At 29.3% G+C, this 12,509-nt stretch overlaps 3 protein-coding genes across 7 annotated transcripts; 2 read left to right on the top strand and 1 right to left on the bottom strand.

Annotated features, from left to right (window-relative positions):
* The first annotated feature begins 32 nt into the window (after window positions 1–32).
* On the top strand, window positions 33–2,295 carry LOC100651456 (ubiquitin-conjugating enzyme E2 L3). Of its 2 annotated transcripts, none has more exons than XM_003399001.4 (4): window positions 33–175; window positions 506–601; window positions 870–1,056; window positions 1,126–2,295. In XM_003399001.4, the coding sequence occupies exons 1-4, from the start codon at window positions 149–151 to the stop codon at window positions 1,293–1,295; spliced, it is 480 nt and encodes a 159-aa protein (XP_003399049.1). In that variant the 5' UTR covers window positions 33–148; the 3' UTR covers window positions 1,296–2,295. The 2 variants fall into 2 exon arrangements, with proteins under 2 accessions (XP_003399049.1, XP_020721034.1); XM_020865375.2 differs by having other exon boundaries at window positions 168–270.
* A 45-nt stretch (window positions 2,296–2,340) lies between these two features.
* LOC100650571 (cullin-3) lies at window positions 2,341–9,908 on the bottom strand. 3 transcript variants are annotated; one of them, XM_048409870.1, is made up of 14 exons: window positions 8,343–9,908; window positions 6,846–7,229; window positions 6,566–6,769; window positions 6,309–6,488; window positions 5,850–6,224; window positions 5,478–5,648; window positions 5,308–5,415; window positions 5,063–5,240; window positions 4,721–4,980; window positions 4,457–4,626; window positions 4,246–4,384; window positions 4,027–4,154; window positions 3,864–3,922; window positions 2,341–2,656 (listed from the first exon to the last, which is right to left on the bottom strand). In XM_048409870.1, exons 1-13 carry the CDS (start codon window positions 8,400–8,402, stop codon window positions 3,898–3,900), a joined length of 2,382 nt encoding a protein of 793 aa, XP_048265827.1. In that variant the 5' UTR covers window positions 8,403–9,908; the 3' UTR covers window positions 2,341–2,656; window positions 3,864–3,897. The 3 variants fall into 3 exon arrangements, with proteins under 3 accessions (XP_048265827.1, XP_048265826.1, XP_048265828.1); XM_048409869.1 differs by having other exon boundaries at window positions 2,341–2,642; window positions 8,343–9,907; XM_048409871.1 differs by lacking the exon at window positions 2,341–2,656 and adding an exon at window positions 3,018–3,739.
* Window positions 9,909–10,130: 222 nt separating this feature from the next.
* LOC100651170 (isocitrate dehydrogenase [NADP] cytoplasmic) lies at window positions 10,131–12,443 on the top strand. Of its 2 annotated transcripts, XM_003398998.4 has the most exons (3): window positions 10,358–10,512; window positions 10,609–10,774; window positions 11,036–12,443. In XM_003398998.4, the coding sequence occupies exons 2-3, from the start codon at window positions 10,760–10,762 to the stop codon at window positions 12,242–12,244; spliced, it is 1,224 nt and encodes a 407-aa protein (XP_003399046.1). In that variant the 5' UTR covers window positions 10,358–10,512; window positions 10,609–10,759; the 3' UTR covers window positions 12,245–12,443. The 2 variants fall into 2 exon arrangements, with proteins under 2 accessions (XP_020721033.1, XP_003399046.1); XM_020865374.2 differs by having other exon boundaries at window positions 10,131–10,774.
* The last annotated feature ends 66 nt before the right edge of the window (window positions 12,444–12,509 follow it).

Raw genomic sequence — 12,509 nt, 5'->3', positions numbered from 1 at the left:
AAGGGAATTTATAGTGTTTTGTTCAATGTTCGTCTACGAAAGACTTTCATAAAAAAATACTAGGGTATTTTCGAAGACAGAATAGCTGTGAAGCCATCACCAAGGAACTTGACAAGTTTTACTACTTTTAGTGAAATTTATTTTCAAAATGGCAGCTACGAGAAGATTGCAGAAGGTAAATCAAAGTTTCTGTCAACGAGGAACGATAGTACATTGAATATGTGAAAAACATTGCAAAATACAATATCGACACTTCAACACACTCTTCATGTACATGTTTAACAGAATTAATTTTCATAGCATCTTCTAAATGATGTCGAGGTTTCCCATGATGATATAGAATATTGTATACTTCCAATATTATTTGTTAATATTTATCCTCAAAGTGCTTAAAATTTTCTCTAATGATATGAATCAGAATTTTCATTATTCGTTCAAAGAATGTCTTTTTGATTATTATAGTTTTTAATAATAATTTCGATGATAACCATTGTATCACTTTTAGGAACTTGGTGATTTAAGAGCTTCGGCAATGAAAAATTTTACAAATATTCAAGTAGATGAATCGAATATTCTCACTTGGCAAGGTCTCATACTACCGGTATGTTTTGATGTACCATTCTATTTTAGAAATATAATCTAATCTAATCTAACCTAACCTAATCCTATTTGTAAAGACAACTATAGTTAGATATACGCAATGCTGTACTACAATTTGATTTTGGAAACATTGGAATGATTGTATATGTCGTTTTCAAAATTTAACGGATAACATAATAATACAAGCTTTAATTATATCTGACATATATCTTTTTTGTTATTTTTTCTTTTAGAAATGCTTGTCATTCTTACTTCTTAAAATGTTTTAGGATAATCCACCATATAATAAAGGAGCATTTCGCATTGAAATAAACTTTCCTGCAGAGTATCCTTTTAAGCCTCCAAAGATAAACTTTAAAACAAAAATATATCATCCCAATGTGGATGAGAAAGGGCAAGTGTGCTTACCAATTATAAGTGCTGAAAACTGGAAACCAGCTACAAAGACAGACCAAGGTTAAATTTTCTTTGCATTGTTTTCTTGTTGCAATATAAAAGAATAAGTAATACATAATTGATTTACAGTTGTACAAGCTCTGATAGCATTAGTAAATGATCCTGAACCAGAGCATCCTTTAAGGGCAGATCTTGCAGAAGAATTTTTAAAGGATAGAAAAAAGTTTTTAAAAAATGCGGAAGAGTTCACAAAAAAGCATGCAGAAAAAAGGCGGGAATCGTCATCTTCTAACGAATAACCACGAGTGACCAATTTTACTCACCATGATGCCTGCCACTCGTCAGCTAATTTAATTCAAACCACGATAGACTTCTCTGTTACATGAAAAGCAAGTTGAATAAGATACATGTGTACAGTATTGGTTAACTACTGACAATGATATTAATATGTGCAAATTGTAATGTTTATAAAGTGGATAAACAAATTTTTCAGAGCAAAGTAAAAATATAATAAACTAACTGTATGATATTGTATACAATTTGTATTTTGAAGTTGTTATATGGATATGCAATCTATATGATTTTAAGAAGCATAAAAAATATCACCTGCTCTTTTTTCTGTTGAAAGTAAAGCAATTATAGTTCATTGTGACAAATATGACATTATAGAGTAATGTATTTACCTTCAATGTTAAGAAATTACAAACATGTTAACTCTTCAAATTATGGATAAATTTTGATTCAGATCAATCAAATCCACAAACATTAAATAATTATTACAAATGTACATAAAATATTTGTAATTGTTAAATTGATCGTATTGATACTGTAATCGTGTTTCGATTTTAAGTTTGATTGAGAGTACTTTTCTTAATGTTATCTTGAGAATATAATTTTATCTTCTAATACAAAAGATTAATTCGTAACTTGATCTTTCACTTCCATTTACAATTGAATTACTTTCCGTGTATATCTATTTTTTATAGTAATATTACCCTATTAAACAGTGAAAAATTAAATTAATATCTTCATTATTTTGTTATTTTATGTGGCATATGACACTGTATAATAATTCAACTGTAAATTCCGAAATATCAATAATAGCATTTAAACAATTTAAAATATATCTTACCTCACTGATTACAAGCGTATATAATAAAGAGATAATATTGTATTTAACGCATTCGTGACGTGATCCACTACACATAACATGTGCAGTGTCAACGGATCACATCATCGTGACATATGTTAATTTGACAAGAAATGTTAGAAAATGGAATAAAAAGGGATTGGACAGAATTAATATGATATTCTTGTATTTAAAATGTGGTTAAAACTAAGGAATGCTTTTACAGGGTTTTATTTTTTATTCAGTTTGCGTAAGAAAAGGTAAAACCTTTTGTTTAAATATTAAAACTCTATATTAATAAATAAAGATATAAATGAAAATAAAAATATGATGCATTTCACATGTTTTTCATTTGCCCACACACGAGCTCATGGTAATACAGTTTTTAATCATAATCTTTTTTTTCATTCCTTTATTAAGTTCTTCGTCTTTTATATAAGCTCATGCGCGCACTTTTTTTAATTCCATTAGTAAACTCCGCATCTGTTACAAATTCGTAGATTCCACTTTTGGCATACTATAATAAATATTCTGCGATTTAACGAAGAATTGGATTAATTTAATTGTAATAAAATAATTGTTGAGCTAGGTGGAAGAGGTGGATCTTGTAGAGACCTCCTAAATGTTTTACTTTTTTATTGTGATTTATTCTAGATTTTAACTGATTTAATAGAAAATTAGAATTTGTTGGAGATAAACGAGGAACGTAATAAAATTTTAGAAGGATATGAAAAATGATTAAAATAAAGTAATTAAACACTGAAAATGAGGCAATTATATTCTTAGATACACATTCACATTGTTTATGTACACATATAATAGATAATCACGAATGTAAATGAAATCATTCTTTAACATTAATGGTTTAATAAAATTTATGCTATATTGTAAGTTGTTTTTGATAATAGATATATTTATAGGTTTACAAGCATAAAAAGTTACTGAATCACGATACATAGAATGGGTGAATCAATTTTAATGATTGTAACTCACTATCCATTTATTACTAACAAATTTGTGTATATAATATATATTCAAGTAAATTCTATTAAATTTAAATTACAATTTTCTATTACAGAAAGCATTTTTATATATTTAGCTAAATCAATCACTTACAACTGAAATATGAAATGAGCTCAGGGAAGAGGATATTAAGAATTTTACAGAATTTATTTATAAAACTTGATTTTATACTTGGAAGTATATATTATAATTCATTCAATTATCTTTATGTCAACCTTTTCCACCAAACTAGCCAATTATCAAATACGTGTAACTACTCTCCTTAAATTTCGAGGCAATCAACATCAATTTATTTCAATATACGTTATAAAATTACTGAACATTTTCTTGATGAAATTATACTTTAAATTTTAGGTTTTGAATTAACAGAATTAAAATTAACACGTAGTACTATATATATAATAACTATATTCAAAATAAAGAGATGATATCAAAATTTGTCAAAGCCTAAAACATAAAATATGAATTGATTTATGGGAACAATTATCATAACTTAATGGAATGTTGAATCAGTAATCTGTCCGAGTTGTATACAGTTGTGATGTGGAATGCCTCGTTCGTGATCATCTTAATTATGTTCGTATAAGAACACTAGAAACGATAATAATTTTGATGAACGTGTCAATGAAAAACTAATGATATAACGTACAAGTCGATAAAATATAATGAGACAATGAAAAAATATTTGAAGTAGACATTATTATAATTTACTTACATGTTTGTACAGATCCAACATTTAAATTCGAACATTAAGCAACGTATGTATACACCTTTCTGTAATTGAATTGATTAAAACGATATTAAAACGATATTATAATAGTAGTTATAACAGAGAATTAATAATAAAATATAAGATACTAGATAACTGTTATACAAACCTATCTTCTGGCGTGCGTGCCAAATATTCACGTTCGATTAAACCTTCAATACGTTTTTTAATTATTACAGGCGACGGCAAAAATCGACCTCTTAATTGTTCTGTTACTTCTGTTACAAGTATATTATGCTAAAAAAAAGAAGATAAAATATGGAATAAAAGAGCGTAAAACATTGGAGTAATTATAAATTATAACGTAATTAATAATAATACTACATACAGGCATACGCTTCCTGTCTTTCATAATACGAACGATAGCTGCTTCTATCTCGTGCTTTCTATCTTCATCTACTTTGTTACGGGTTTCTCTTCTTTCAGGTTCTGATTCGCCTTTGGCAGCTACTGTTTGAATCTTCACTCTGAAATATTATTAAATAAGTTAACAACTACCGATTATGATATATTTTAATGCAATTTTAATGTAAGGATACCTGTGTAATTTACTGGTAAAACTGTCATTGATACAAAAATAGTGCGATGGTTCTATTTCCTTTGTACGAGGATGTTTTAATAACACTCTTTGCGTAGCTTTACCCATCGCGAGAGATTGTAATGCTCTAACCAAGTCTCTCTCTGGAATATCGGTTTCACCTTGAATTTCCTACGCAACGTTTCATGTATTGTATAGATAATTGTGAAACATTAGGAGCCCGATGTAGAAGAAATAAAAAATAAACGCTACTATTCACACTGACCTCATATGTCAATTTTTCTCTTTTGTTGAAGAGCATTAAGACACACATTTGATAAGTTGATACTTGGATTATGTGCTTCCTTGTGTTTCCACAACTGCTACTACGTTGGCTTAAAATACTACCATTAGTGGATATTCCACTACCATATAAGCTACCACTTCCATTACCAATAGAACTTGAAGACGATGGTGTATCTAAACCACCGCAACTATTTTCTTCCCTTCGTGGTCCATGAAATACAGCATTCAAATCCGCAGAACCTAAAGGGATTATATTAGACTACTTCAGTGGTTCAAATAAGAGACAGTAAGAGAGAAGATAGAATGATGCTAGTTAACTGACCTAATTGTGGTTGCAACGTCAACTGTCGACCACTGTGTTTAGCAAGATAAAAACGTCGGAAAGCATCAAAAGCATCTCTTGGGGCAGCTGGCATGCTACACTTCGGAGTGGCGGATTGCGTTGGCCAAAAGCCTGTTGTTAAAACTCTTACACTTATATCCACTCCATGTAAATTTGTCTGTAATATGAAAATTGAAAAATTAATTGTTTATAAAACTATTATAAGTATTTAGTATGTAACTTACATTAGATGTAAGGACGTGATCTTTAAATTCATCCATAATAGTGTTACTGACTGTTATATCTTTAAACATTCCTTCCAATTTTGATGTGAATTGACACCCACATTCAGTCTAGAATATTATAATATTGTGAATACCAGTAATAATAAATTGAACAGAAGCAAGAATGTTACCTTAAGTTTGGATATCATGTTTTTTTCGCTGTCGTCAGAGACAGATTTATTTAAAAGAAGGCGTTTAGCTAAATGCTGTTTATAATATCGCTCAAATACGTCTTTTTCCTGAAGAAATCTAAATAAAACCATAGTTTTATCCAAGATACCTTCAATTTCCTGTTCTGTCATCTAAAATGTATTATAATAAACATTAACGTTATTTATGCTTACATTATTAATAATCAGAAGTTAAAGTGCAAGATATAAAGCTTATATCTCATTTATACAAAATGATCCTTTGTAGAATGATGGAAAAAAATATTTATTAAAATTTCACGGTATTACCTACCATGAGTACCTATTTATAGAAATACAGTTAACATAACTAACCCCTTTAACACCTTTTTTCAGCTTGTCATCAATGAAAAGTGAAAGATATTCTGGACTCTTTGTATTTAAATTAAGAAAATATTCAAAGTCAGACGCTATCATTTGTTTATAGTTCTTATCATTGTTAAATGAATAATGAAGAAAATGATCGAAACGGTCTTTTAAATCCAGCAAATTCTGAATGAAAAGAACAGCATTCGTTGTTGATTCGTGTTCTTCTTGAACCATGGCACGCCCTTGTTCTTTAAGAAATTGAGAGACACAATCGCACACTGTACGCAAACCATCCGAAACTCTTGAAAATAATTTGTACATGCAACCGAGATCTTCGGTTTTCTGATTTTTGAGCATGTGTACTACACCACTATTTTCCATCTATAAATAAAAAAAGTAAATTATTCTAATTTGTCACTTTATACGATAACACAATATATTGTATCAATAGAAAGATATTTATACCTCGACAATAGTTTTCATATGAATTTTAATTAGTTCTTCTTCTACAACTTCGACTATTCGCGGTTCAGTAGATTCATCTAAATAATGTTTTGCTCTTTCTGATTCTTCACAAATTCTAGCTTCAACCTTTTTTATATATACTGATGCGCTATTTTCTGCCAAAAATTTTTGAGATTCCATCTAAATAAAAAACAAAAGAATGATATCACATAATATTAAATTAAACGATGTTAAAAAATATAAAGAAATTGTCGTACTCTATAAAATTCAGCACTTTGTTGTAAAAAAGGCCTTTCAAAATCTTCTTCATAAACTTGACGACTGTTAATGCCAAGTAACATTAACATTTGACAGGCATTTTTTATTGCAATACGATCTACAACTTCTCCCCTTCTTTCTCTTGCTACCATACCTAGTAAAGTTTCTCGTAAATGATCTCTAACACATCCATATCTGACCACCTAAAAATGATATAATTTGTTATCAATAAATCTCCAATTACTTTAAAAGCTGTTGAACTAAATAGCAAACAATTACCTGATCTCTAAATATGATAAGTCCCAAATTATACACATTGTCCACATCATGTTGTTGCACATATACTCTGTCCATATACATTAAAATATCTCTGATCATCACCATAGATGTCTGGTGATCGTTCCAAGCTTGATTTAATGTTTGAAGAAAATTATTGTGAAGAGATCTTAATACATCTTCTCTAACTTTATTCTCTAAATGATGTGTTACAACTTCCTTTAAACCTGTGTACAAACGTTCCCCATATTTGTGAAGAACCATAGTATAAGCATTTCGATAAAGTTCTTCAAAACTAAGCCCTGAATTATTTTTCTTTTGAATTTCTTGAATAGCATTTTTCAGTAGAGCCCAAATACTTTCGACATACTTTTCATCCATAGTTGTCTAAAAACAAAACAATAGATGCAATATTAATTTGATAATTGCAAGTCAAGATAAATAATGTCTGAGAATTAGAACTTAATGAAAAATTAAAAACTAGACAAATAGAACAGATATATTGGTTTTACTAAAAAAATTCAATAGAGTACATCAAATTATATAACATAATTTTTAACATTAATGATCACAACTATAAATATATGTATTATATATATTTTTGAGATACTTTATATTAATTGTTTGCATCTTTTTTTTAGTATTCTGTATATTTTAATATAAAGTCAGAATGATTCTTTCATGAATCATTTTTACAATACCTTTATCGTATAAAAAAATGTAATATTAAATAAATAACTATGTTTAAGTCATAAATATTGTATCATTGCTTGTATAAATACAAGTTTTATGCTTTATTGTTTCATTAGATAGAAATGAAAAAGTGACAAACAAATAACATTTTCTAATCAAGTACATACAATATAAACTATAACCACAAAGGGACATATAAATATTTGACATGATAACATAAGTATCAAAGTATCGTTTAAGTAATTTTTAGTATCATATCGATTAACACAGAATTTAAGTGATATAACTTTACAATCACAAATTTAGTGGATAATAATCACAGTTCCAAACTTGAATGACAGATTAAACTGAAATTCATTAATAAACATGATAACATTGAAATATTTACATTTCATTGCTTTTTTCATTTGCCACTATAGCAACTGCCAATACATTCATCTCTATAATAAAATGTACAATATTACAATGCATAATTCTTAAGAGAAGAAATGTATTATTACACATTGAAATACAAAATGATAATATTGCAAAGAGATTCAATTGATAAAAACGCAATGACATTTCTAAATATGAATTATTACAATTTTTTATAAGTTGACATGTAATTTAAAAGAACAGGTTACCAAAATATACATGTATATACATAAACTAGAACAACGTGCGCTTATTAGTTTATATATAGAACTGAAAAATAAAAATATAAAGGGAAAGAAAAAGGAAAAAACAAAATGCGAGAGCGAATAAATATTAAAGAAGGGAAAAAGAACGAAAACTAAAAAAATAAAAACAAACGAAGTTACCACTCACCGGGAAAGCACGTATGCGCATTTTGCTTTCTTTCTTAAGCATAGCACTGCTCTTCATCATGTCGAATTTCTAGCTGGACGAGGACTCTTTTTAGAAATGCTCTCTTCCCGATGCTACGATAACGTTACACCGTGTGTACATTGACACCAGTTAAACGTAGAGAGCATTCACTTCTTGTACAAGGTAGGAATAGCCGACGATCGGCTATCGTACGAAAATACGATCACTCATCCACGTTCACGTTGTGTAGGAGAGCCGAAAATTGTGTTGTTATCGTGGACATTTAAGTAAAAGAAAAGAAAAATATACGCGATGTGTCGTGGAAGAGGGGGTTGAGAAAAACGAGAGATTCAGAGAAAGACAGAAAAGAGAGAGGGGGATGGAGAAGAGTAAAGAATGCTCTCTTTTTTTCACCCGGCAGGTGAAAATAGAGGATAAAATACTTAAGGGTTGAAGAGTAGAAAAAAGGAGAAAAGGCGAAGGCGAGAGAGAGGAAAATGTAGATAAGAAGGTTGAACAAAGGTGAAACGGAAGGAAAAGAAAGAAAAGGAAAAAGAATTCACGCACTCCTGTCACGAAGACGATGAATCTGTCAGATCTCAATAATACACACGAATTTTCGCTGGTTTTTTTTTTACCACGTTAACGTGATTGTTGGTACGTTCTCAGCGTCTCTCGAGGCATAGTGAATTTAGATTGTGAAAACTTGAGTTTTCATCCTATGGTCCGATATAGGGTACACAATATATCAGTCACAACGATATGCTCCATGCACATGAATCACGAACACTGTTGTCACTATAGATTCGCCCATTACGAATTTCATTATTCTGCCAGCGCCGTAGAAAAAGGGCTATCGTGTTTTACCGTTTTATGTCGTACGGTTATACGTGTCGTTTTATCTTCGAATTTCCCAAATTTAATAATTACATGTAGGACAAAGAATATTTACAATTTAATTTGTTTAATGAGTTTGGAAGCTACTCGCGATTACAAGTGGCTCACTTCAGATTGATAATATTATAGTCTTGAATTTGTTTCTTGAGTAGAACCAATCACGTTATTTTTAATACTTATATATTGAATTTATATGTATATACAAATCTGGATTTAAATACAATTTTATTTGACAATATTAAGTTATTGGAATAATTCGACAAACCAATGACGATTTGATATTTTAAGACGCTTTACATGAACTATTTTATGCGAACGCCTGCCTCTCCACTTATAGACCTAACTACTTGTTATCGTAGTTTAAGAATTATGCTGATAACATAAGAAGCTTTCTTAAAAAAAAAAACTATTGCAGAAAGAGCTAGTGTACGGTATTTTTTAAAACACGATAATCATTTATAATTTCTCATTATTTTATCGAAGAAAGACTGTTTAATTTATTGTCCAAAAATAATTTCAGTCAGCACAGAATATAATAGTAAATGCTTTTATACCAACACGTACTTAATATGATGTATTTGCGAGTATTATTTGCATTGACCTTGTATCAATCGTTGTATATATTTACAAAATGCAAATCTGAAAGTAAAGTTGCTAATCATTGATGTTTAATGGATTTTTGTCTTAGATTTATTTAAAAATAGTCACAGAATAATTTATGTACATTCATACAATAGAAATCATATTAATTCTAAAAATGTTTATTTTGATTGTTAATGAATCTTAAATAATAAATCTTTGTTTAACAAAACAAAATTTCTTCCAAGATGATTGCTTATTTTAAGCTTTAAAGATTAATAATATTTTGTTTCGAAAATATATGATTTATGTATAAACATGCTTGAAAAAGGAGCATAATTGTTGCATTTAAATTTTCGAACGTAAACATTATTTACCTACTACAGTACAAACTCCAAAGATAATAAAGAAACATAGATAAGAATTATCATTAATATGATAAGAGATCATATGCTATTAATGTAAAATTTCATTAGTACTGATTCAATCAATCTTAAATTCATTACATTTATTCAGTTATTTGACTTTTTAATATGTAACAAATAGAAATTGTCACGTTTAAATATTGTGACAGTTTCACATACAGCATAACCTACACAAATACAAGAGATCTAAAGAATACATTTGGAACAAATAAAAAATATGGATACGTTTTGATTTTCATTGTTATCGGAATCTATCAGGAAGATTTGTTGTAAGTTGTATAAAGTTCATACCAATAGTAAAAATACGAAAGTGATTAAGATTATTTGGATAAGGCTGCCATGTTTTTACCCCACCGTTTTATTAGAGCAAACGTGCAATTTATAAGAAGCGTAGCTTATATCGGATCGGGTAGTAACTTCACTGCTTTCTCACGAATATTATCGCCAAAAATTTCTCAACCGTTTGATAATCCAGCACTTCTGTTCGCTAAGACATTTAGCGTCTCCTCTGGAATAATGACGAAAATAAAGGTAAGCAGCCAGTAAAGCTATGTAACTGACATCTGTTAACGTTTATATATACCTATATATAAATATTTTTTTTTGCATAATATTTACCTTTTCTATATGAATTTTAATTAATTCTGATAACATTTTCGGTATTCCAATAATTATTTTACTTTATTTTATCTATTCCTAGAAAGAAATCTTTTTTATGCGATAAATAAATACATATAATAATCTTTTTGCATAATTAATTTTGCATTATCACAAGCATCCTATCTTTTTTAGGCTGGACCTGTTGTTGATATCTTGGGTGATGAAATGACAAGAGTCATTTGGGATTCTATCAAAGAGAAACTCATTTTACCATTCTTAGATATTGAACTACATACCTATGACTTAGGTATTGAAAATCGGGATGCTACTAATGATAAGGTGACTGTAGAATGCGCAGAAGCTATTAAGAAGTATAATGTAGGAATCAAATGTGCTACTATTACTCCAGATGAAAACAGAGTAAAAGAATTTAACTTGAAAGAGATGTGGAAAAGCCCAAATGGTACTATCAGAAATATCTTAGGTGGCACAGTCTTCCGCGAACCCATTTTGTGTAAAAACATACCAAAACTAGTACAAGGTTGGACTCAACCAATTATCATTGGTAGACATGCTCATGGAGATCAGTATAAAGCTGTTGATTTTGTGGTACCTGGCCCAGGTAAACTTGAAATCACATGGACTGGAGATAATGGAAAAAAAATTTCACATACAGTTCATAGCTTTAAGGGATCTGGAATTGCACAAGCTCAATATAATACAGATGAAAGTATTTTAGCTTTTGCTCACAGTTCTTTCCAATATGCTCTGTTAAGAAACTACCCCTTGTACCTTTCCACAAAGAATACCATTCTTAAACAATACGATGGCAGATTTAAAAATATTTTTCAAGAAACATATAATAAAGAATATAAAGATAAATTTGAAGCCAAGAAACTTTGGTATGAACATCGCCTGATAGATGATATGGTAGCATATACAATGAAGAGTGAAGGTGGTTTTATATGGGCTTGTAAAAATTATGATGGAGATGTTCAATCTGATTCTGTAGCACAAGGTTATGGATCTCTGGGTCTGATGACTTCAGTTTTAATTTGTCCAGATGGACGCACAGTAGAAGCAGAAGCTGCTCATGGTACAGTTACAAGACACTATCGTCAGTACCAACAGGGAAAGGAAACTTCAACAAATCCTATTGCTTCCATATTTGCATGGACAAAAGGTTTACTCCAACGTGCAAAGCTGGATAATAATCAAGATCTTAAAAAATTTGCAGAAACATTAGAATCTGTCTGTATTAATACCATTGAATCAGGTTTTATGACAAAGGACCTTGCAATTTGCATTAAAGGCATGAGCAACGTTACTAGATCTGATTACTTAGAAACATTTGAATTTATGAATAAATTAGCAGAAAATTTGCAGAAGCAATTAAAATGACTGCAATATCCAAATCAAATATCAAAGTATTAACTTTATATGGGAAAAATATTATTACTGGTTATGGGGAAAAGAGTTGCATCTATTTATATGTTAGATTACAAAGATGGAACATAATGATATGAATAAAAGTAAGATTACTATATTGTAATTGTGATTTTTTATAGAAATATATTCATAAATTTCAGTTTTTCTATTACATATGTATATTTAAATCCACATTTAAATATTTTTAAACAAATTTTAATTTTAAACGAAATCAAAT

Source organism: Bombus terrestris, chromosome 11 (genome assembly GCF_910591885.1).
Source record: "Bombus terrestris chromosome 11, iyBomTerr1.2, whole genome shotgun sequence".
In the NCBI taxonomy this organism is placed as follows: Eukaryota; Metazoa; Arthropoda; class Insecta; order Hymenoptera; family Apidae; genus Bombus; species Bombus terrestris.
The sequence above is the reverse complement of the archived record's forward strand: the minus strand, read 5'-3'. Positions and strand labels throughout refer to the sequence as shown.